General features: G+C 38.6%; 2 protein-coding genes across 3 annotated transcripts in view; both read left to right on the top strand.

The window, feature by feature from the left end:
- Positions 1-12,296, top strand: part of RPS6KA3 (ribosomal protein S6 kinase A3) — a 79,588-nt gene extending 67,292 nt beyond the window's left edge. For both annotated transcript variants that reach the window (XM_050915518.1, XM_050915510.1), the window contains exons 18-22: positions 2,824-2,985; positions 3,181-3,257; positions 4,365-4,482; positions 7,249-7,389; positions 8,580-12,296. In XM_050915518.1, the coding sequence (XP_050771475.1) occupies positions 2,824-2,985; positions 3,181-3,257; positions 4,365-4,482; positions 7,249-7,389; positions 8,580-8,702 (621 nt within the window). In that variant the 3' untranslated portion in view covers positions 8,703-12,296. The remainder of the gene's footprint in view (positions 1-2,823; positions 2,986-3,180; positions 3,258-4,364; positions 4,483-7,248; positions 7,390-8,579) is intronic.
- A 2,225-nt stretch (positions 12,297-14,521) lies between these two features.
- On the top strand, positions 14,522-24,076 carry EIF1AX (eukaryotic translation initiation factor 1A X-linked). The gene is made up of 7 exons (XM_050907632.1): positions 14,522-14,657; positions 15,712-15,795; positions 17,573-17,676; positions 19,325-19,375; positions 20,337-20,418; positions 20,526-20,617; positions 22,790-24,076. Exons 1-7 carry the CDS (start codon positions 14,642-14,644, stop codon positions 22,793-22,795), a joined length of 435 nt encoding a protein of 144 aa, XP_050763589.1. The 5' UTR covers positions 14,522-14,641; the 3' UTR covers positions 22,796-24,076.
- The last annotated feature ends 2,019 nt before the right edge of the window (positions 24,077-26,095 follow it).

The raw sequence follows: 26,095 nt of genomic DNA, 5'->3' as shown, positions 1-26,095 counted from the left end.
ACTCAAATTATTTTAAGAAACAAATAACAATTCAGCACACACTGTCATTTCTGGGAGCTATTATTTCAGAAAACTTATGATCAAAGTTATCTGGTGTCTCTTATTCTGTGATTCATCACTTTCTTCAATCACTTGCTCACATGTGGGTTTTTATTTGAGCGTGCATGCACAGGACTAGAATCCTTGGCCAGCAGCATCCATGGGAATTATGAATAAAACTTGATACCTTCTGTAGGGAAATATAAATAGTAGAATAACACAAATCATAATTTGGTTCCTTCTTAACACACATGGCCAAAAAAGGCCCAATGTCCTTGCATCGATTAAAGGATTTTAAGAGGCCTTTGTTTGTTTCTTTACTGTAGAGCTCTATAAATATGGGCATTTTAAGTTGCATTAGATCACATGCTCTTTGGAACTTTTACTTTTGGAAATTTTTGGGTCGTCTTATGTTAAGTACGCTTCTGCATGAAAGATGGCCATATATGTAAATAGTGAGCACTTCAGTAGTCTAATTTTTGTCTGCAAGAGTCCTCCCTGTCTTCAGTGGATTTTCCTTTTGTAGCTCCTTTGACCACCAGAGGAGCTCATTTGAATATGGTATTAGGTAATATCTGGTTTGACAGACTCTGAGTCTGCGTGCATTCTCCACAGCCCTTCCCAGAAGGAGTTTCCTCATGGACATTCATAGGATACTTTTGAACTGAAAAATTAGCTAAGCAAGGAATGAAATCCTCCTCTTCAGGGTAGCAATACTTCCAACTCTCACCCAAACCATTCTAAAAGTATTAGGGCCAGCATACAACAATAGACATCATAAAAAGGATAAACAAGAAGTATCATGTCATCTTGGAGCAGAATACTTCTGCGTGCTGGTAGATGATTGAGACTGCTAATCAAAAACATGATGCTAAGAAATAAAGAACTGAAACGTCCTGCATATTGTTTTGCTCTCTTCTGTTGCTCTAAAATAAAATGTTATTTCTGTGCAAAATATCAATATAATCTAAACAATCTGACATCTTTTTAAAACCCACCTTTGAGAAAACAGCTTAATACAGGAAGGTATTTTATTCTTTGACATAAACATTTTGATTGCTTAGGAATTAGCATTTGGATTTGAACTAGACTGTTACACTTATTCTTCCTCCCACTTGAGAATTGCTTCCCCTTCTTCCAAAAAAAAGTACAACTCAAGCAGACTGGTTGTAGAAACAGTCTGCCAAATCCTCAGCTCTGTGCTGCTTCCGTTGCCCACCTCTTCCTTTCTACCCCTTTTAGGATCTATTTAAAAAAAAAAAAAAAAAAAAACACCAATTAGAATAAAACTGTGGGTTTTTTTCTTCTGCCTCTTGGAGCAATAAAGGATGTTTCATTCATTACTTAGAGAAAAAGGATTCTAATCTATCTAAACACCAAAAAATGAGGGCTATCAGGAGCCGGTTCTCTAATACGCTGACATCTCAAGCCAGGATGTTCCCCTTAATGTCTACTGTTCCAACTCACAGTCTTTAATATCATTTGTATATGTCAGCTTACAAGGTACTTATTTCCATAATTTTAAGTATTTTTTTTTTGTTAAATCTGAGAATTGCAAAGTATTTGCATGCTGAAAAAGCCTCTACTAAACAGATGTACTGTGTTAAATGGCTTTACAGTCTGCAGACCCTCTGCAGTCTTTTACTTCTTGGTCTTATATTACTTCCCTGAAACACTGCTGGCTTTCTGGAAGAGTGTATAGAGCTCCTGATTCTGCACATCACTTACTTGCAGGAGTTTTGGGGTGTCTTCTCATTCTAATGTGATTACCTTCTTGAAATATTTCACCACAATCTCTTCCATTCAAATTTAACCATGAAAAGCTGTGTTTAATCAAATAAATAGGACAATCAGGAAGATAAAGGCCTTCATAGCAGGTCTATTTAAATATTTTTAAAAGGACATTTAGATCCACTCTACTGTCTTACAGCAATATATACCCTTTTCTTTACAGAGAGCAAAAACTCTAGAGGCTTTAGCCTAATTTGTCTTGTGAAGAAAATATAACAGGTCATCTGATTTTGAAGACTGTCCTTGTGCATTCCAGGTTTTATTAAGGCTTGTTATAACATAGCTTCAAATAAGATCAGATTCATTCTGCCAGAACTTTGGCAGCTTCTACAGTTTTTGTCGAGAATTTTACATATTGAGCCCCTACAAAACAGCCACTTGGGAACGGAATCAGTACAGGCTTTTTTTGACATGCCAGCCCATTAGGAGAATACCTCTTTGATATTTTGTTATATTTTGTTATTTTTTGGCAGAACTGTATTAAAATTCCTCCTTAATCAGGCCTTAAATGTTGGCATTGAGATTAATTCAGATCATCTGAATGAAGAGAATGGAATATAGAGGGTTACTCCAGCAGTAACTAGTGTGCAGTTACGTAGCACGGTGGCGCATCAGCAGCTATGGACATCCATGACTCCAAAAGATATTACTAGCCAAAGGTTCTGATTTAAAGAGCCTTGTAGGTATGCATGTTAAAATAGGAAATACTTATATTCACCCATTAGAACAAGACATCTGGAATTTTCTGTACAAATAAATTAGGAGGGAGTGGGATGTCTGGAGGGTGCTTTATAGTTAGAGTTTCCAAGTTAGAGTTGTAGTACTCTAGACACCACTGAGCATCAGAATACTGCAGCTGATGTTAGAAGTTGGAAATCTGGAAACTGATTGCTGGTGGGAGATTTGAAATTAAGTAACAGAATTTATAATTATAATACAAAGTTTTTCCTGTGTTTAGCTTATTGTATTTAGTGGTTTGTTTTATTTTTTTAGGTTGTTCATAGAGACCTGAAGCCTAGCAATATTCTTTATGTTGATGAATCTGGTAATCCAGAATCAATTCGAATTTGTGATTTTGGCTTTGCAAAGCAACTACGAGCAGAAAATGGTCTTCTGATGACTCCATGTTACACAGCAAATTTTGTTGCACCAGAGGTAAATACCAGGATAAGCTTATATGCCTTGATTTTAGATGGGATTTTTTTGCTAGTTAGGTATTTGTTTCATTCTTGTTTAACAAGTGAAATCACTTTGTAAACACTAAAAATTTGAAATCTCACTATTTTTATGGCATAATCAAAGCATTTCTAAGCATTTTTTTTTTTTAGAAAAAATATTTGTCTCCCTCAGGTTTTAAAGAGGCAAGGTTATGATGCTGCATGTGACATATGGAGCCTTGGTGTTCTACTTTATACCATGCTTACTGGGTAAGGGTCATTTTAGTTTGCTTTGCTGTAGAATAGCAAACCAATACAAACAAAAAGAATAATAAATGCAGGCCCACTGTTGAAGATGTTTCTGTGGAGGCAATGATTAATCTCAGTTTTGGCTTCAGTGGGGGCAGAATATGCTTTGCCTTTAGTAGAATCCAAGTTTGCAGGGACTGATGTGAAAAATTCTTGGCTTCTCACGTCTCATCTATTTTAGGTGTTTAATTTCTGCTTTATGGTGATTTAGGAGTAAGAATTGATTGTTTCCTGTGAAAATTAGCTGATTAAGCAGCATATATTTTGAAGGAATATATGCTGCAAATATAATTGCAATGCATTGAAGCATGATTGTGTGCAAAATGCAGCCACTGGATAGTTTGAAGTGATGCAGTTAGGATATAATAAGTGCAATAGAAATGCATTTATATGTGCCACAGAAATGAATTGTATAAAAGATGATGAATAACAAATTCAACTACAGTTGCACAAGTTCAAAAGATAGTTGCTGTTGCACCTGCCAAATAGATTATCTTTTTATACTGGATTATTCAGATTGCCACTTTGGTTAAGAGTTAACATCATCAGAGACATTCTGGCATTTTAAAATAAATAAGTGACAAACGTATTTGTTCTTAAATATTTATCTTTTTTGGCTGTGGATATTCTGGTAGCAGCAAGAATGCTTGTAGTGAAGCAAGGAAAATTGCTGCACCTTCCTTCCTCTAGTATCAAAACAGCATTTATTCTTTTTTCAGACTCATCATAAAGTCTTCACATTTAATTTTATAACAGCTTGTTTTATTACTTCACTGAAATATGAAGGCTTAAGGAATACTTTCTGTAATTCAGGGACCACCAATACTTAGACTGCTATAGCAAAATTTGGTTTTCAGACCCAGTATAGAGGGAATACCTACAGTAAGAACAGATCTGTAGTCAGTGCTGTGCATTTTCACATGTTAAGAATAATTTCTTTTTACAGCTATTTGACTGTCTGTTGCCTATGATTATGTTGAACTCACTGAATATTATGATCAGATTTATAATAACTCTTGAGGTCCAGGTTATGGAAGTTACTAACATTGAAATTGTTTGGTTAAATAGCTACACTCCTTTTGCAAATGGTCCTGATGATACCCCAGAGGAGATTTTGGCCCGAATAGGTAGTGGAAAGTTCTCTCTCAGCGGTGGTTATTGGAATACCGTTTCAGATACAGCTAAGGCAAGTATATTTGCATTGTCCTTTGGGGGATGAGAAATGGATTGCAATGTAACATGTTGCTTATAACGTGTATGTTAGATCATATATGATTGGGTAAGTTCTACCCATTGTTATTTTAAAATACTAATCTAATCCTTTATGTGCCTAGAAGTTTGTTTCCTATTTATGTTCCTTTCATGTTTCAACAGTCACTTGCATGTAGGAAGAAAAACAGGTGTGCCTTATACTATAGTAGTTAACAACTGTCCTTAGAAATACTGTGTATTTTATCAGTAATCACACACATGCGCAATCATCCATGCTGAGAAATGCTGTAATAAAACTTAATGTGGAAGCATGACATTCAAAAATCATACAGATAGTCTAAATCAGGATAATGAAAATATTACAATAATTACCATATGCTTCACTGATTCAGGCTAGAAAAATAAATAGTTTTTCACATTTTCTTGTTTGGGTCAGTTCTTCAGAGTTACCAAACACAGTTTCTCTCTCATACCCTTTCATTAGGATTTGAGCAGTTTATTCTTTTAAGTTCTTAAAGAACTTTTAGTCCTTAAGGATGTCATATCTACTTAAAAAAAAACAAAACAAAAACCACTGAAGTATTATACTTTCTTTTTACTGCATTTGTACAAAGTAGAAATTTTAGACAGCTTTATTTTTTTTGAGAAGTACATTTTTTACAGCAAATAGACTGTAAACTTAAGCGTGCAATATCCTTTATGCCCCTTCTGTGTAGCTACAGTTAAGTGCTAAAGTTTTCCCAAAAAATCGTTTACATATGTTGCGGTCTTTCTTGCTAATTGATTTGTGATGTGCTTTCTAATGTACTGTTCTCATAACTCAACCATTTTCCCACAAATCATGTCATTCATTTGAATGACAAATCAACCTGTTAGAATAACATGTTTACACTAATCTGGTAGCATCAGCTTTTTCTTCCTTCAGTGCCATTCTATTCAGTTGTACTTGGGAGTCTAGAATGAACCAAAAACCTATCAGTTACAAAAAAATCTTAGATTCCTTTTAAATAATATATTTATGTTCAAATTCTTAATTTGAATTACAAAACAAAGAATGTTTTATATGAAAACTTCCAGTATTGCTAATGTAACTTAAATTACCTTAGATCCAGTTGTAGTCAACTAAATGTGTTTCTCCACAGGTAACTGCTTAATGTAGAAAAGTTATTTATACTTTACCCTTACTGACTGACATCTAAAGTAATCTATAAAATATTATGCTGCTGTATAAATTTGTTTTCAACATCTTGAGTGTTGTATGCAATTCTCACTACCAAAATCTGAAAAAGATAAAATAGAAGTTGAAAAGGGGGTAGAAAAGGATGTACCAAAACGAAGGTGAAAATCTGATCAGATGTCGAGAGCCACTTCCATGTAAAGAGAGTAAATAGAATACGGTGTTTCATCTCAGCAGAGTTGACTGACATGACAGACAAAAGAGATCATTTCACTGATGATACAAAGAAGGAAAGACTAATTCCTTTTTTCTCATGTGATGATTTTATTAGGGAAATCAGGAGTCATTCAATTAATATATTCTGCAGAAGTTAAAAACCAAACAAAATTAAATATCTGTTCATGTGGTTCACAACTTAATTGTGAAACAAATGTGAAAGGTGTTTGAATAGGGGGGAAAAACAAAAGTATAAGCAGCAAAATGAGTGTCCTGGTTTCGGCTGGGATAGAGTTAATTTCCTTCTCAGTAGCTGGTACAGTGCTGGGTTTTGGATTTAGTGTGAGAATAATGTTGATAACACACTCATGTTTTAGTTGTTGCTAAGTAGCACTTACCTTAGGCCAAAGACTTTTCAGTTTCCCATGCTCTGCCAGCAAGCAGGTGTGCAAGGAGCTGGGAGGGAGCAGAGCCGGGGCAGCTGACCTGAACTAGCCAAAGGGGTATTCCATACCACGGAACGTCATGCCCAGTATATAAACGGGGGGGGGTTGGCTGGGAGGGATGGATCAGTGCTCTGGCATCGGTCAGCGGGTGGTGAGCAATTGCATTGTGCATCACTTGTCTTTTCTTGGGTGTTACTTCTTTTTTTGTTATATTCCTTTTCATTACAATTATTATTATTATATTATTATTCTTAGTAGTGTATTTTATTTTACTTTAGTTATTAAACTGTTCTTATCTCAACCCACAAGTTTTACTTTTTTTTTTTCCTCCTCCCCATCCCACTGGGAGGGCGGAGGGGGAAGCAGCTGCGTGGTGCTTAGTTGCTGGCTGGGGTTAAACCACAACAATGAGTTCAGAGGGGATGAGGTAAAAATCACTAAGGGTACATATATGGCCAGCAGGAGTACTAAAATTCAACCTTCAACTTGCACAGTTGTTGAAAGATTGTTAGACACTGGGAAGTCATGCAAAGGGAAGGATCATCTCTATTTTTTAATTGTTCCTTTTTCAATACTCATTTCCTACATATCTACTATTTGTCATTGTTAAAAATAAAATACCAGTGTAGTGGGGCCTCTACTCTAGCCAAATATGCATATTTTTATGTTAGTGTATTTTGCCTCACTTAATTGGATACCTTCCTGTTGTGTTACCAAACATCCGTTAAGTCACATAATTAAAAGATACAGTGTTAGCATTGCTGGGCAGTTTTTCAGCTGTTTCAAACTGACGTTATGAACATATTTTTATATTGCTAAAATCTTCAGTTTTGAACTGTAATCTGTTTTAAAGCTGAAATTTTACTGTTATTTGTATTGAGTCTTTGTATATTATTGACAGGACCTTGTTTCAAAAATGCTTCATGTTGACCCACATCAAAGATTGACTGCAGCCCAAGTTCTTAGTCACCCCTGGATAGTTCACTGTGACCAGTTGCCTCAATACCAGCTGAACAGGCAGGACGCTCCCCATTTAGTGAAGGTAAGTAGATATTTGTTCAGCTTGCTGTTTAGCCAAAATTAGTGTAAACAAAAGGATTTTTAAAAAAAAAAAAGTTACTGTAGCATGTTTCCTCTAAATACTATGTAAAAGTTGGTATGACTTGGAGTTGCACTAAGCCATAAAGTGAACTTGTAATATATAATAGGATTTCATAAGAACCCACCCATGGAGAATAAATGTAATACATTTGAAAAAGACTCATTTTCTTAGGTTTGAAATTTATTGGACTGACTGACACTGGGAGGCTTAACTGCCTTAAGAAACCAGCATAGAACAACTCATTCTTCTGATAGTGAAAAATGTTGTCAGGTGACTACAGGGGAGCTGAAAAATAGTTTGGCTAATTTTACAGTTTCAGAGGAGGTTAATTGTCAGTGACTAAAGAAAACAGTATACTTCATGATCACAGTATAAGCTAAAAATAAGTCAAAAAGGCAGTGTTAATTAATATGATATTGTACTGTTCTGCACTCTGAAACACAGTCTGGTTTTGACCCTGATAAACTTTTTTTCACTTTGAACAAGCAGAGATAAATAAAAAATAATTGAATTCTACTTCTCTGTATTCCACCCTGCCTTCTGTCCTACATCCAAGAATCTCTGTCGTGCAACATAAAAGGGATCTGAAGAATACAATTAACACTCTTTCTAAGTCAGCTATTAGAAATTTCTAGCATCCAAAAACACAAGTGGAAAGAGGGGGAAGTTCTGATCCCACGGCTCACAACTTTCTAACTTTTTTTTTTTTAAATAAATCTTCATGTGCTGAATAATGTGGGTGATTTTTAAATATTTTGTTGAAAACTGAAATGGTTATATAAGTGATAAGCAGAGACAGCCTACCGACGGGATTTCATTCCCCAACTATCTCACAAAGCATGCAGAGAGAACTTAATTTAGCAATCTATCTTATACCTTCTGGGTTTGTTTTATAAGCAAGGTAAAATTGCTTTAGATTGATCTGAAAACTATTTATTACCCTAAAAAACACTCACTCCTAACACTGCTGGTATTTAAGTAATGCAGTGGTATGTTTCTGTTTTGTAGATAAAAGTAGACTGGAAGTTAAAACTCATTCAGAATCTCTGGCACGTAGCGCTGTGTAATCTCTAGCGTGTGCATCAGTCACAACGTACTTTTCTTGGGTTTTTTTCCCCTCTGCCCCACAGGGTGCAATGGCAGCAACTTACTCTGCTTTGAATCGTAATCAGTCACCAGTTTTGGAGCCAGTCGGCCGTTCTACTCTTGCTCAGAGGAGAGGTATAAAAAAAATTACCTCAACAGCCCTGTGAAGTGACCTCAACCAGATATTTGGTACCATGGCATAAGATGATAGCACAAATCATGGCGACAGGTAGCACATATCTGACAGATACCTGCAAGCACACTCTGTCCCAGCTGGTACCTATAATGCTGCTGCTCCTGCTGCTGCTACTGCTTTCATCTATTCTCGCTTTAAACTGTTGATGGCAAGTTACTGATCTTACTGGAGCTTCAAATGGAGTGACAAGTGGAAACACAATGAAAATGATCATGTTCACGATTGAATAAACCAGAAGAATTACGAATGCCGCCTCTGTCAAAAATACACTGAATAAAGCACTCTGCACCACATAGCATTATTTTTATAAGGAATATTTTTTTGTCCCCTAAAATATTCTTTGTTACAGGTAGAGATGGACAGTTTATGTTAAGCACTTAGCTTAAACAATCTGTTTATATTAGCACTATATACTTTGTGCCATCCAACATTTTGTATGTTTTTGTAAACAGTTCACAAGCAGTACATTTCCGTGCTGTTTTCTTTAATGTATACATGCCTTGTTTTACTTAGATATTATTAATCATTTTGACAATTAAGTCTGATTAAACAGTTCACCTGGATTAATCAGTATTGTTGGACAGCTCTAAAAGAAGCCTGACTGTTAAACAGCTATTGAATGTAATACTATGAATATGTATTTCTCCTTGCCTATGTCTTTTCTACATTTCCACGTTTTTGACGCTGCATGTCATGTTATGAAAATCAGGATACTGTTTATAGTATTCAAAATTTAAACAGTGGATCTCTCACCATACTATATATACAATAGGTAATATAACCCAGAGAAAAGATAACTTGCTCCGTATCTCACTCTGTCTTTTGTTCCCCCTCCCCTCCCTTTTATTCTCTCCCATCTTATCTCTGGACTCAGGAATCATTGCTAAATACTTTCTGATAGAGGACATTTCTATATTGTTTATTCTTATAATCCATTGTTAATATTTTATCTCTATTCTGTGACTTTTGTTTAAGCTGCAAAGGATTTGTTCAGTGAATGTTGGCATTATAGAAGAAAGGCAACATTGAAGGTAAAGCAAAATATATTGTCCGCTAATAAGCAGAAGCCTGCAAAAAGTAGGTTTAAACTGCATCCATTGTGGTTGCAAAACTGATGGATCTAATGTTCTGTCGGTTATTTTCTGATAATTTTAACTGATGTCCAAAGCAAAACGAGAGGAGAGTCATCCAGATCTGTCAGGGGTTAGAAAAGGGTCATTATAATTTACCGTGAAAATAGTGTTGTCCTAGTCAGGTAAGACAAAGCTGTTCAGAGTGCGTGTTCTCACTTTTCCCCAGATGGAAGCAAGTTTGTAATGAGGGTGAAAGACTCCTTTTAAATACTAATATAAACTTCTAATATTCTTGGCCTCTCGGTGTCTTAAGTAATTAAAGGCGCATCTTGATGGCTAGCCTTGAAAGATCAAATTGCCCACATGAGAAGGTGCACTGGAATGTGTTTGAATTCAGTGAGTGTCCCACTCCACCAAAAAGATATGCTACATCAACTCATTCCAGATATGAAAACGGCTATTTGGAATTCCAGCTTTAATAAACATGGATCTGGAGGAAAAGCTCTATGTGAACAATACAATTTAAAAACTAAAAGGTGCAATTTTGTGTTTTGCATAAGAAGGTATTTTCTTGATTTAGTGGTATTAAATTTCTTTTATGGTGATTAATTTGCTAGTTTCCCTGAAATCATCAGAGGTTTGTTGAAAGGGAGGATCACCTTTATGACACCACAGATTTGCTCTAAATGAATGTGAGAGTGTTCCTTCTGCCACAAGTTTTTCCAAGTTCCTTGGGGAAGCTTCCTTTGTTAGACTTGCAAAGGATCCCACTTTTATTGCCCTTAAAGATCTGTTAAATATTTAATCCATCATATAATTGTTAAGGAATTGGTTTTATGAACAAGGATTCTTAAATTGCCATAGATCTCAGAAATTTGAACATACAGCTCTTCCAAGCAATTACCATTTTTCCCTTACTTGGTGCTCTAGCATTCAAGTTCCCTTTAGCTGTACAGATGCATCTGCCCTTCCTTCAAGAAACATCTTTAACTAGAGGTAGAAAAAGGCCATTTTAATTTTTCTTTGACAGTGTCTGCAGTTCCAGAGGAATTTAGTAAAACCTTACCTTTCAGAAAATGTATTTTCAGCTCTGTGAGCGATTGTAAGTCAGACTTATCAAAATCTAGAAACCATACCTTCTGGAGTGGCTTTTAAATGTGTTAATCTGAAGATTGTCATATCTAGTCAACAAACAAGATTTAAAACTGACACTGTTGAAATAAAGGGATGGCAGTACTTGTTAGTGTGTCAATAATAGCATTTCAGTTCAGGAAGGAATTTCTCCTGTGTTCTCAGTGTGTATGTATACCTGGCAAAGAACAGACTAAAAGGAGGAAGTGTTAAGCTGCTTCACTGTTCACAGTATCCATGTTAAAATAATAAAAAAGTACTTTCAGTAGTTTTATTTTAGCCATATTTTGTGGCCCTCAAGCTCACTGGTCATTAGCCAAATAGTGAAGCGAACTCCTACAGTTTACGTATCTGCATTCTCAAGTAAGCTGTTAATTTAGTCTAGACTTTACAGATGTTGCTACTATGTCATGTATATAGCAGCATAGGATGAACATTTTAAATGCTAATAAAACAGGGCAGTTTAGCACATGCTAACTCAAATGTGTTGAAGTCTAGATCCACTATGTTTTTAAGTTACTTTCTAAACCAAGTTATAAAGGGCTACCAAGGTATAAAGGGCCCGTCTATGCAGGAGGTATATTTTACAGGCTAGGCTTACGTGGTTTTATGTACCTTACCTCCTGTTTTGGATCCCTGTTCACAATGTTCACATTTATTTTTATGTTTTTGTAGCTGCAGTTGTTAGAAGCCATAAAGAAATCCACATAATGCTTCTTTGAATCTTAGCACCTTTCTATTAGAATGTGAGTATGTATGACACACTGTGTAAATTCATTGCTGGACTGCTTCTTGGGCTGCAAAGCATAGCAGGTGACTCTAGGATACAGAGTCATAGAGGATAAAAAAGGAGAACTGCAGATACAGGTAAATTTTCTGTATGTAGGCCATGGTTTATTTTTTTTAGTGTGAAATTACCACTTACTGTGCTTGAGAGCATGAAAGAACAGAGGGAAGAGCGTAGTTGCAATAATGATTAAATGCCATCTATATCCAGTAAGGGCAAAGTTCTTTATTCATAATCACTATAACGTTGAATGAAACTTAAACGGAGTTTTTCAAGAGAATATTTAAAACTTTTTTCTAAAGCGACAAGGGCATAAGAAAATAGATTTACGTGTCTGGGATTTTTTTGTGTGTGTTTTGCTTTTGTAAATGTGGTGTACCAACTAAAGCTGTGCTTTTCTATTATTGGAAGGAAAGGATTCAAAGTATGCTGGTCCTTAGTAAGCAGCAATGGTTAATAGCTGAATTTTCACTTATGAAAATGATGTAAATGATTAGCTTTATCTTGATACTCTTGACCTAATCAAAGGGAAGGTGTACTTATGAGGGATGTAATTATTTTGCAACCTAGTTGGGGGGGGTGGGAAGTCTACTTAAAACGTTTTTAAAAAATGACAAAATCACAGATAAAATATTTTTCTACAATTCTATACAATCATACTTTATACTAGTTTTCTCAGCATGGCATGTAAGTGAGTCTAAGGTACTGTTCCAGGAAATCGGTGGTATCGTACCTTGTTCTAGACCATTACAATAGCATCTGTTAGATGCTTGGCACTGCTGTCATAGAACTGAAATACTAGTAAAAAAAAAAAATTGTACTGAATACTTTAAATGATTGTTTTATTCAGAGTCTGATCTAGGAAATGTTCCAATCATGCTATTAATGTGTAATTAGAACTGTTCCAGATGTAACTATGAACAGTTCTGGAAAGATGTCATTGCTTGTACTCCTGTCTAATGGCAGGTTTTGTAGTCTTCAAAAGAAATTGAAATTTCTACTATGAATAAACTTTCAAACATCTTAAAAAAAAAAAAAAAAAAAAGTGCTTTTTTGTTAATCACTTGTTCTGCCCGGTTATAAAAGTTGTTGTTTGTTCATCACTAACACTGAGCTACATTTGCAGCCTACCAAGTGTGCATTTCCAACCAGAAAGTGTTTTTAATAAGCATTTGTCACTTAAAATGTCACTATATGACAGCGTATTTAGTCAGGTCACTATTAGTAAGGTAAATAGGGAGCCAAAGGAAAACCACTCGTATTCAGTAGATGCTATAGACCCAATATATGACACAGCAAGACCAAAGTGCGAGAATATTGTATTTTAATACCCTGTAGACTCCAGTCAACTGTAAAGTACAACTTAAAGGGAGGCTACTAAGTAATACTTGCAATGCCTGCATTGCTCTGGACATTGAAAACAGAGGCATATTTGATAATTAATGAACCTTTAAACATTTGAAAAATGAGAATACATGCAGAAGTACTCCATAAACAACATGCCCACATGTTCCAGCATCTCACACAACTCGGAAGCTTACAACGGTAATCCTTTTTTTTTAGCCTTGCAACCTGGAAAAGACGGAAGATTTTTGAAAGTTTGCATAGTCTACATAGAATTACAGTAATTGTGACACACAATAGATGAGGAACGTAACCAGAGGTCTTGCTAAGTGTACCAAAAGAAAGCTGTAAGAGGACACAAAGAGGGGTTTGGTAACAGGCAGCACACAGCACAACAGAAAGCAACGGTGAGGAGAGAGGGGGCAGCGTTATCTCCCACGTGAAATTCACACCTTGGATCCGACGGGTGTATCGGTGCAGCCCTGTGCCCATGCAAGGCTTTATCCTGCCTGTCTAAAAACATTTTTAAATGAATTTTCGAGTAAACTGGATAACCTGTAAGCCTTGAGAAGCTCTAGAAAGGGAGGTCGAGATAATATGGGATGCTGGTGATGCTATCTTGCCTTACTTCAGGCTTTCCCGCATTCATCCCCTCCCGTTTGTGACCGTTTATCACTTGAGTTTCTAACTACGTTTTTTCTCCCCGAGAGGCGTGAGGTTTCCCGCAGGCTCGGTGGCCGTGTGCTGCCCGCTCCTCCGGGCAGAGGGGCGACACCTCCTTCTCTTCCGTAAAATCCACCACAAGAAGTCCCCGCAATCCCCGTGAGCTGCCGTTCCCGAAGCCGATGCCGGGTCCCACGCCCGGCGCGGGCACGGTGGAGCGAGGGGAGAGCGGCGGCTGCAGGCGGGGAGCGGGCCCGGGGCGGCGGCGGGCTGCCGTGGGGGGGCAGCAGGGCGCCCGCCGGCACCGTTTTTGGGGGGTCGGCGTTGTAAAAAAAAAAAAAAACAACAACAAAAAAAAACCCCTCCGTGGGGCCGTTTCAGCGGCCCGTTTAGGTTCGTGCGTGTTTGAGTGAGACCGAAGCGCCCCGCGGGGCCGCCGCCGCCGGGCCCCGACCGAGCCCACCTGCAGCACGCAGCTCCCGCGCCCTCCCAGCGCCGCCGCTCGCGCGGACAGGCGCCTCCTGGAGGCCCTGATTGGCCGCCGCTGCCCGCCCGGCGCGGAGTCCTGGCCAATCGCGCGGCGCCCGCCGATCACACCGCCCATTGAGGTGTGACCTCCCCGACATCGCTGCGCCGCCGGGAGCGGGCAGGCTGCCAGGAGGGCGCGAGGCGCATGCGCAGAAGTGGCGCTGCCGGGAGGCGGCGAGCCCGCCCGCGCGCCAGGGGGCGCTGTGGGTCGGATCGGCGCCAGCGGCCGGAACGCACGAGTCAGCCGCAGCCCCGGCCCCGCCGCGCGAGGAGCCGCCGCCGATCCCGCCCGGAGCCGCCGCCCGCCTCCGTCTCGCGGGAGCCGCGTGAAGCCTCAACCGCCGCCCCTGCCCGCAGCCCCTCCGTGGCGGAGCGCCCGGCGCCATGCCGAAGAATAAAGGTGAGGCGCTCTCCCCTCCGCTGGGCCTTCCGCGGCGGCCCGTCCCTTCGCCGTAGCGACGAGGCCGGGCCCGGGCGCGGCCGCGCTGGGGAGGCCCGGGGACGCCCCGCCGCCGCCGCCGCCGCCTCCTCTCACGTGGGAGCCGCCGCGGCCTGGTGCCCGCGGGCGGGGCGGGGAGGGGGCGGAGGAGCCCTCCCGCCCACCCCGCCGTGCCGGCGGGTCCGCCGGGCCCGCCGGGTCGGTTGCCCCTCCCCGCTCCCGGCCCTTGTCGGGCGCGGGTCCCGGCCTGGTCCCGGTCGTACGCGGCCCAGCGGCGTGTTGGAGGCCTCTGGGGCCTGGCCGGCCGGGAGGGGGAGGCCCTGGCGGGGCTTGTCTGTCAGGGGCGGCCGCCGAGGAACCGGCCGGGGGTGCGTGCCCCTCCGTGCGCTCGCTGGGAACTGCTGCTTCTCCCCTTTTCCCCCACTCCGCTGCTTAAAGGAAAAGAAAGAGTGAGAGGAAGGGAATAGCAGCTTTTTAACGGGGGGGGGGGGGGGGGGATTATGATCTACTTTTCTGCGTTTTCATGAAGAGCACTTAATCCTGTTGCCACATGTGTGCCTTTTAAAAAGGGCATCTTCACTTAGACCGTAAGCTTTCCTCTGAATATTTCAGGGATTTCAGCACTACCATAATCCCTCAAGTTATTCTTCTGCTCGTTGGTGGTTACGTGCATCAGGTTATCCCACCATTATTTATAAGCTATTTCATAGCAGCAGTCACAAAAATTGAAAGTGGCGATTTTCTGCAAATCCTTGTTGAAGGCTGCTGTCACTCCAGAGCAACCAGGACATCTTAAATAGTGGAGGCTCTGTCTAATCTTTTAATTACTATGTTACTACTCAGTTAAAAATTTAGAGCTAAAAATGTTAAAATTAAGCAAAAAATCTAGATCTGGATAGGATACTCAAAACAGCCATATAGAGAACAAGCACAGAAATCCCCATAAGTCTGATTATTTCATTCACTGTATTCAGAGATAGTAACACATGCTCTTTTTTCCCCCCTTTTAATTTAGGCAAAGGAGGTAAAAATAGGCGACGAGGTAAGAATGAGAATGAATCAGAAAAAAGAGAACTGGTGTTCAAGGAAGACGGGCAAGGTGAGTTTTTTAACTGTAGTATGGCAATGCCATTGTTTTCAGTCACATACTGTAAGTGACGTACGTTGGAAGTTGCTACACAAAGAAGGCATCGTGTCTGAGAAATACAAAGTTATTGTGGAATAAAGAGAGGTATTCTTACGGGGGTTGTATTTGAATTCTAAATGACATATTGAGTGTAGGAGGAAGACATTAGGAAAAGGGAAGTTTTAAATAGCTTCACCACTTAAGAATGAAACTTGCCTCTCCTTGACCTTATTGTGATGCTGTGTGTAATACAGTATGTATGTAAACATTCCATAGAAATCCCTTGAGTAACTCTGTGTGAGGGCCTGTAAGCAGCTAGCTTAGCTGATATAGTTCAGTGTTGCCAGTAGTTGTTTGTTGTCTTTTGGATGCACAGTCCGCTTTCTGTTTTATACCAACTGTAACGTTTCTTGGATCCTTCGATGAGCTCTCCAAAGTCTCTGACCTGGCAGAACAGTACATCTCACTGTTCTTCCGCTGTCCCCCGGTGGTTCGGTTGAATTGGCTCCTGGGTTGGGACGTCTAACAATTATTGAAACAGGAGCAATAGGTAAGGTCCTTACTTGGATGTTGTCAGGTGAAGTAAGCCACGGGAGTGTTCAGCTGGAGGGTGATGACTAGGATTCCCCTCTCCCCTGCCTTTTGGTGACAGTGAGCTCACCTCCCTTTTGGCTTACCCTGTCTTGGGTGTCACACTCTTGCGGTTGCTCACATATGTGCAACTACTTGCCTAGTGACCAATTAATCAGTTGGTTTGTTAGAAATACAGGAAAAGTACTGACTTAAATCACTGTAAAAGAAGTGACCACTGAACTCATTTTTTAAGCTCTTTTTGATATTCTGTGACAGTTGTAAGGAAAAAAGGAGTTGATTGTGATGCACCTATAAAACTTAAAATCCTTTTCAACTCCCAAGCAAAATCTACTTAATGAAACATTATTCGCGGTTATTAATAGTCTCATGTGGTTTGTTGCACTAACTTGTGCTAAGGAAAGATTTTAGAATATTGAAATACAGCTCCAGCTAATTGAGAAATTTTTTTTCCTGGCAAGTATGGGTGGTCAGATAATGTTATAATTCTTACCAGCTTTATTCTTTTTAGTTAAATGGTAATACGTTGTGCTGCAAACTTTAATAGCGTGTATGTGAAGTACTTCAGTAGTGATTTCTGGAACTTGGTGAGGGAAGGAGATTAAATACAAGGTGAGAGATTGATGGTGGGTGTTGGAGAGAAGCTTCATAGCTTTCAGCTGAAGCCTGATACTTGCCTTTCAGACAGTTTTTGAGCACACCAGAACACGTCCTTTCAAGAACAGCATTTTTTTTCCACAGAGCTTCTACAGAAGGGATTCAGAGTATCAGTGGGGATAACAGGATGTGCCGCTTTCTCCTCTTCCCTCAACAATAGCATGAGATTTTGTACGTTAGGACAGGCGCTGTGATGCTGTCATAAACTTTCAAACTCTGAGTGTGACCCAATAGCTCTAAAAATTATCTGTAGTAAGCATTTCAGAGGGAACAAAAGCATGGATACAACCAAGAATGAGCAGTGTTTGAAAATGTTAACATCAACAATGATACAGAAGCTGTGATACGTTCAGCAGCCTGTGTGGCTGATCAAAGCTCCTCTCAGCTGTTCATGTTTGATAAAATGTTACAGCAAATTTTGGTTACAGTGGCAAAAGTTACTGGTTGTTTCACGAAGCTGTATTTGTTTAGAAGTTTTCCTATATGTTACCATCTCTTTCAGAATATGCCCAAGTGATCAAGATGTTAGGCAATGGAAGACTGGAGGCGTTATGTTTTGATGGTGTGAAGAGGTTATGTCATATTAGAGGGAAACTAAGAAAAAAGGTAATTCTGAAGCATTGCAATAGAGAACAGTGGCATTATGTAAAAATTGTACATATGTAGCTCGTTACAAAAGTTAATATTTCTACTGTACTTAATATCTTAAACTTCTTTTTTGATAGTAAACTAGTTTGTTCTTCTGTTTGTATTGCCAGCACAAAAATAGACAGTCATCGGCTTTTGAGTGAAGCTTGTAGCTGAAGGGCTGCCTTTGGATGTGTATATTTCAGGGGAGATTTTTTGGGGCTGCTTATGCAATATTAATTTTTCATATTCCAGAAACTTACATGTATATGAAATATTAAAAAGCTCCCTAATTGTAGATGAGGAACTTGATGACTGTTTGGAAAATCAGCATGTTATATCTGAGATATAGATCAGTACTTAGCTTAGCAGGAGAACTTCTATTAACATGAAGATTGACACCCAGCATAGGAAAATAAATGTGTAAAAGGGTTGTCCAAAGCCACCTTTTCCTGAAACCAGTAAGAATCAGGGTTTGATACCCCACTTAGTTTGATCTGGGGAGGAACTGAATAATTATCATCTTCTCACGGGGTGACTTATCTGAGAATAGTTCAGTAAGGGCGGTTTGGGAAGGTTTCTTTATAGCTTCCTGGAGGCACCTGAGATGCCATCATTTCATTGTCCACTTCATCAGTTCCCAAAATACTTTTGTGCAAAGCTGATCTGCAAAAGTTTGTACCTTCAGGGAAGTCAGGTGTACGTGTTTGCATTCTTAACTTTGCCATCTTTGGATGGTGTCCCCTCTTCCCCTTGTCAGATGTTACAGCTTTCTAACCTCTGCTGGTGTATGGTACGGAGGAGGTCCTCTCAGATAGTCTGTTCCCAATAAAAACAGACGTTCACTGTGTTCATTCTGGATTGTTGCACCTGTCTGTTTTTGGAGACCAGTGAATGCACGTATCTTGGTATCTGTGTGAGCCCTGCTAGCTGCCTGCAATACACTGCAATAAACTGTTGAAGGTAATGGAGAATGTACATAGATAAATGCTAGGTGCTGCAGAATTAATTTCTCGCTACAGAAAGCATCACTTACCTATTCCTCATGTCTAAAAGAAAGGAAATCTCAACTGAAATATATTTCACCTCTCAAAAAATCAAGCTGATGTGGGATAGAACTATCTTGTGCATTTAAATTAGCATGTCCTGTTTTGCAGGCTTCTGGCTTTGGTTTGACTGGTTAGCATAGTCAGTTACTAGAAACAACTCCATTCATTTTCTTGTGCTCTTAACTGTGCTTGTCCATCACCACCTTCATCAGTTTTTTCTTTCATTTTTGCCCTTGTGGAGCCCAGTTCACAGGGTGGTGGCTTGATGTGTTATTTCTGTTTTCTCAGAAGTTATGACTTAATAACCACCTTGTTGGCTAGAAGCTCTTCAGAGAAGTTTGATTTACCTTAGTAATAGCTCTGTAACATGTGAAATAATATATCTCTGAGTATTTATGAGCTTGGTTTTGCTGTTAAAATAGGAAATTGGATATTTCCAGTTTACTGGTTAGAAAGTGAAAATGGTGGCTGTAGTGAAATGTTTCGTGTCTCTCGGTAAACCTAAATGTGCTGTTTGACTCTTGTGTTATACAACAGAAGTTGAATTCCTGCAATATAACATATGTTTTCTGTTTCAGGTTTGGATAAATACATCTGATATTATATTGGTTGGCTTAAGAGACTACCAGGTAAAAATTCAGTGTAATTTGCCAATGAAGAATATCTTACAAACAGCTTTACTTAATGTTAAATTGCAGTGGATATCATGAGGAGATTCCCATCTAACTTTCTTTGAATTTGTATTTAGTTATGCTAAATCATAACTTTTAGTTTCCTTGTATTACAGAAGGATTGTCATGAGTAGATGACAAATCCTGGTCCAACTTGTTCTTCTAAATTGCATCCTGAGACTTTGTGAGTGAAGGTGCTTATTGGCATCACACCTGACCTTTTTTTTCCCGGGGGTAGCTGTTTGATGCTTGGATTTTGTGATACAAGGGAGATTGAGCCAAGCACCAAACATTTTATTGTGATAATCAGAATTTTTGGTAATCAGAATTTTGGAGCCTTGATGTTTAGGCTTTTACCTTAAGAGGCCAATTGATCAGTGATTTGTTTCTACTTAAATTTCTAAAAATAGAGTAGCATAATTTTATCTAATGTAAAGGTTAATGGAAAACAGTTGTCAAATTTTCATTAGGTAAATGCTTTTTCATGAATCCTAGTGTTGTGTCATCAGTTGTTTCAAGATAGATTCTGCTTCCGAAACGTATGTTAGAGTTGTAAAACATTTAAGATACTGTCATTTACTGTATATATTAACCTACTTAAAACTAGGAAGTTTTGACACTTTCTGACTGACCACCAAACACCTCACTGTGTGTGTTCTCTGGTTAGAGAAAGATTAATTTCAAAGGCATGAAACTGAACTTCTCAAATTACGTATGATAGGAGAAAATTAAGTTATCACCCAGAAGAAATGAAGATATTCTACAAATGAGCATTTTTTACTTCACATTTAAAGGAACTGGAGGGGAAGGAGGAACAAGATATTCTGTAAATAATATAGGTGTTACTAGTCTGCTGAGGTTAGTAGGGAGGTTTTCTTCTTCATAGATGACTAATAAATTCTGATAAATTCTTATTTAGGATAACAAGGCTGATGTTATTCTAAAGTACAATGCAGATGAAGCCAGAAGTCTGAAAGCATATGGGGAGCTTCCAGAACATGGTAAGAATCTTTTCACTTCAAATTGGAAGTTCATATTGGACAAAAATATTCAATCTATCTTGACTTGGTGTGAGTGCACTCCTTAACTTCTCTAAATTCCTTTTTAGCTAAAATCAATGAAACAGACACATTTGGTCCTGGAGATGATGATGAAATCCAGTTTGATGATATTGGAGACGATGATGAAGATATTGATGACGTAAGTAGTAAATATATATTTTGTATCATATGCTTGAAACTGTCATCTTTGGCAATAAGCTGTTTTTCCTTGGTTTAGAGCAAGTAAAATAAGACATTAATGTTCAGAATAGCTCACCTTCTCAGGAACTGCTTCAGAAAGTGGTGTGGATGTATGCATGCCAGCTTTCTGTTCCCTCTTCTGTTGACCTCTAGTTGACCTCTAAGCAAACAGTATGCTTAGTGTCATATTATTAAAACATACATGGAGAGCAGTCTCCTCATTACCCGTAAGATGCCTAAAAGAAAATCAAAGTCGTTTGACCCCAAAGACCTAGAGTTACGTAGCAGCGTCCATTCAAATGATTGTGTGTGTGTACGTATATATGTGTATGTGAGGAGTTGCAGTTACACAAGTTGACGACTACGTACGTGGATGTAGCTGTGTATGTTCATATTGAAGGAACTGAATGTAGCCCTCAGTACTGCTCTCTGAAGTATAAGCTCCTTACAACAAGCTCGTGATGGAAAGCAAAGTAGGTGACACAGGAAGGTGTAGCAGACTACTAGGATTTCCTGGCGTCCCCTGCACAGTAGGCTAGAAAGACCTCTCAGGGAGCAGGCACAAGGATTGGTGGCTCAGCTCCTGTGCCGTGTAGGGCAGCTGTGGCCAGCTCCGTCAAGGCAGGGTGAGCCATAAACTGCTGATGCAGACTACGTTGGGCACCAGCTGCTGCAGCGGGTCACAGGTTATGTAGGTGTTTTGGCGAACTGCATGAACACCTGTGGGCTTCACCTTTCTGATTCCTCTGTACTTTTAACAACCTCACTATCTAATAGTAACTACAGAGATAATTGAGGGATTTGTGTTTTTAAAAAAAACAAAGACTTTAAGTCTCCATTTTGTTTACACAAAAATCATAAAAAGCTGCATCTTAGTAGTTACTAAAGTTAACCGTAATCCTGAATTTACAGATTGTCGCAATCAGTTGTGTTACTGCTTATCACTAAGCCGTAGTAACTGACCATGCACACTCTTAAATTGTAGTAGTAAAATTGTTATAATTCAAATTATATAGTAAATTGCAGAAGTAGAATCTGCTGTGAAATGTTTTCTGAGATGATGCACTTTATTTTGCAGTTGAGAGATGAATGTGTGCAGGGCCAACTGGCTGAGAGGATAAGTAGTAACTTACTGAGCCAGTGAGTTAACTTAATTGGATAGATTGTTCTAAGTATATTATTGTGTTTTAATTCTTCATCTTTTTAGTCCTCTCTCTCTCTGAGTTGGTAATAAGACTAATTCTCTTTAAATGCTTACATTATTTTGACTTTTTTGAGATTCTCAATATATGATGCCTGAGATCAAATATTTTAAAAATATCAAAATCTTGATGAATTTTTCTTCAGACTTTTGAAAATTGTGGTTTGGACCTGTCAGTGGTTGAGCTTACTGAAGATTTAGCTTACTGAAGCTAGAAACACTTTCTAGTACTGCGTGCTTTTAATAATGAAGCTATTGTAATATGTCAAAGTGATAAGTAGCTGTAGGAATATTGAAATAATAAAATTTGCAAACTAATGGATCTTTGTGTGGACTAATGTATTTAAGTGAGCAGCTATGATTGTTTTTAAGCTTCTGTCAGCTATGCAATATAATATTAATATCACACTTTAAGAAAGGAAAAGACATAAAGAGAGAAAATGTGAATAACCTCGCGGAGTCTAATCCTAGTCTACCTAGAATGAAGTGTGAATTCCAAGGTCATAGTTAATGTGACAGATTTGATGGAACCTTTCCTTTGTTGTTTATGTCAGAAGAATGGTTAGAAAAGCGTTCATTTTGCCACCAAATTGATTTGGATAGCCACTACTTAGGGAAGTTACCCTTAAACTCAGTTTTGTTTCCGTTTTTGAGAATCATGGGCTAATTTATGTCTGTATTATTTATGCGTAATTATATTGGCAGAATTGCTCACCTGCATAACTGTAGTATTGTAACAGTGGTGGTGGGGACATAAGAGGAAAGTAATTGTTCACGTGTTAAGAAAAGGGGATATGAGCTGAGGCAAAAACAGTACTGTGCTGAGTTCAAGAAGTCTCCTGTTGAACCGTAAAAATAGCTTAAAGACAGAGTTGCTTGATGAAAAATGCACGTGAATTAAATACATGGTGTGGTGTTTTTGTTTTTCAGATCTAATTTGGAACAGAGGTTTACATTCCGACTTTTTTCCTCCAAGGATTGTTCTACATTGATATTTCAATTATTTTTTGGGTGAAGTCCCTTTCTTTTAAGAAGACTGAAAATTCTCGGTAAAGAGTGTAGTTTGTTACATCAAAAGGATTTATTTTCAATGTTTGTTTTAAAGTATTTATATTTCTTTAGAAATGGATAACGCTGGATTATCACAAAGGTTCAATGAAACACCACAAATATTTTGTCTCTTCACCAATTAGAGCTTTTACCTCTGGATGTAAGTGAGATACAGTGACATGGGCTGTAAAAGACTGCATTTTTCCCTCTTCTGCTTTCATCACTACAATTCCGGTTGTATTTTGAAATAAAAATTGTTTACCCTGTAATTATCATGGATTTTGATTAAATACAAATACCCAGTTCAGATTAGTATCAAATCATACTATGCAGTGTCTGTCCTTATACCCCTTGCCTTGATGTTAACTTTAAAAAGATTTTGATAATATAAAAGGAAGGCAGAAATCTGCATTTAAATTCATAATGCATGATGAATCTGCTTTTCATGTCTAGTAGCATGCTGCTATTTTTATACTGATTTTGATAATTAAAAACGCTCATTATTTCAAAGATGTAAATTTGCCACAGTGGAAGGGTAGGGGAGAAGTAAAGAAAAAAAGTAAGCAGCATCTCAAATTTGCAGTTGTTGAAAACTGTCTTGTATGCATAGCTCTTCTGTGTTTTAAGTACAGTAGTCAAGCTGTAGTTGCAGAAGATGAACACTGGGTGGCACCCAACTTAACAGGGATACCTTAATCCAAAACATTAACAGTTGGGTTTGTACTGAAAAATACATAAAATAGTTTTTCCCCAAAGTGAATGCTTAACATTCTTGATACGTTAAACATGTAGAATATTTTTACATTATAGAAAAGGTTACATTAAGAGTAGAGTTTTATTTTAATCTCAAATTCCATACATTGTAAGGTACAACATTAAAGCTTATGTGAACTTTGAATAACAGTATAAATGAGAAAAGAAATTTGTGTCAAACGTAGGAAAAGAATCTTTTCATCCAGAATAAATCGCTGAAACAAACTAATGGAAAGATTCTTCTCCACCTTCAGACTGGAGGAGTCAGTTAAGAAGCTGAATAAAGACTAACATCATCATGCAAATATTATTTTGTGGTAGCCTTAGTTTCTTTGTCTTCAATTATGTATTTAACAACTCTGAAAGCAGGTTAATGGAAAACTTCATTTTGTGCCATAAAAGTCTGATTCTTGACACTTGTATTCGTTATACAGTCTTTTTGGTATGATGTAAAGTGACTACCCCAATAGATAAAACCAAAATGGCTTTAAATATGGAGTGGCCTCATTACTTTACATGGTTTTTAAGGAGGAGTTCTGTGCTAGATTTGAACTTCCAGAGCTTTTGCGAAAATGTCTTCTCTTTTACTTTTTTCTTTCATTATAGTGTCTATTTTCCTTACATGGATCTGGTATCTTATTCTAGGGATAACATTTTCTTAGTATTAAGTAATTTTGCCAAATGTTTCTTGGGTTTAAAATATTTGTTGTACAAACTTGCTAAATATTGGGAAAAGATACTACCAATACAGCATTCTTAGTCCACTGATCTTAAAGTATATGAATTTACTGTCTTTGTATGCCTATAAGGTTCAATTGTGAAGCACCATAAATGCTGTAATATTTCAGGATAAGGTTTATAAACCATTCCCTAGCTCACTGGTTTCCTCAACATATTGAGCAGACTATGAGCAGGTCTGAAAATGGTTAAAAGCTCTCAAAACTCATCTTGAGGTCCAAGTGCAGAAGGTGTCTGTTCTTTCAGTTGTGCTAGCAGAAAGGTTAATGATTGAATTACAGTGAATGTTTACTGAAGATGCAGATATTAGACTAGCCAAAACCAATCTTGTACATGTGGAAAAAATGTCAAGTGCATGGTCAGTGGTAAGGAGAAACACCAATGAATACACTGCTGTTGTAAGGAACTTATTTCACTGTACCAGAGTTCTCCAGTATAAGAGAGACTTCAACTGCAGGACAAAGATGAAACTCTGTTCCTGGCAGAATTGGTTATGGTTTGCCCTGAGGTTCTTTCCAGTCTTTATTGCTCCCAGGCTCGTGTCTGGCTCAGCCTAAACTCTGCAGAGTTTTTAAGGAAATTTCCTATTTAACTATTAATTTCTTATTATTGCTCCGGCTCAACACCATCTGGTTTCTACTTACGTGCTAGGCTGCGTTGCCTTCCTTGAATACACTTCCTCATCTTGTTTCCCTGTCCGCTGCTAAAGCTCCTTTCATAGCCCAATCTAGGCAGCTTTATATTGTCCTTTCTTGCTGCTTTTTCCTTTGCGGGGGGAAAACAGCTTGCACAAGTAGCTCTCTTTTTCAGTGTCTCCATGCAAAGAACAGTGGTAGAACAGCAGCTGCCAGGTAGAGGATTGCAAGATTGCTGACTGTAAAGCCATGAAAGGTGCTCCATCTGTAAGAGTATTTTCTAGATAAATTTTTACGAATTCTTGTTTAACTTTGGGAACTGCTGCTGGCTTTCTTTTTACCTATAGTGTAAAATTGGAAGTAGGGATTCAAAAATTGATTTCCTGCAGCTAAAGTGTAAACTTTGTGTTCTCTAAGATGTTTCCCACTTTGAGGTCTTCTCTGTGATTAAAACTTTGAAACATGATTTTTGTTCATTGTTCCAAATCATCTTTGTCCCTTCACCTTATAATAGGGGCAACTGTGCATTTGTGTGGACAGCCCTAATGCTTTTCCACCCTAATCCTTAGCAGATGTAGTCCAGACATACTAATTGGAAAAAAGTATATGGTTAAAAAAAAAAAAAAAAAGAACCAAAAACCTCTCCTCTCCTTATGCAAGAGGAGGAGGAGCCGGTAACCCATGATTGTTGAGCTCTGTGCCATTTACTCATTACTACTCATAGGATATATCATGTGACTGTGCACTGTATGGGCTAGTATGCATATGTCTGGTGCTATGTGCTAGTGCCATGCATATACGATACATGCTATACATATATATGGTACCATATATATACATACACACACACTTAAATTAGTGTACAGTATACAACCCAGCAGGGGTTAGGCTGGCACAAGGATTGCTCTGTAATCTGAGTGACGTCCATGAATGCAAATGAGCTGATGACTGAGGGTGACAGCTTGCTCGGTGTGGTACCCGGCTGACCAGGTTCTTCCTGATGAACGGGTAGGCCGCGTGGCATGTCCAGGCTGTGAACTGGTGCTGGGACTGCTGCTCC

This window comes from Gymnogyps californianus, chromosome 1, assembly GCF_018139145.2.
Source record: "Gymnogyps californianus isolate 813 chromosome 1, ASM1813914v2, whole genome shotgun sequence".
Classification (NCBI taxonomy): domain Eukaryota; kingdom Metazoa; phylum Chordata; class Aves; order Accipitriformes; family Cathartidae; genus Gymnogyps; species Gymnogyps californianus.
This window is presented reverse-complemented; position numbering and strand designations above follow the sequence as displayed.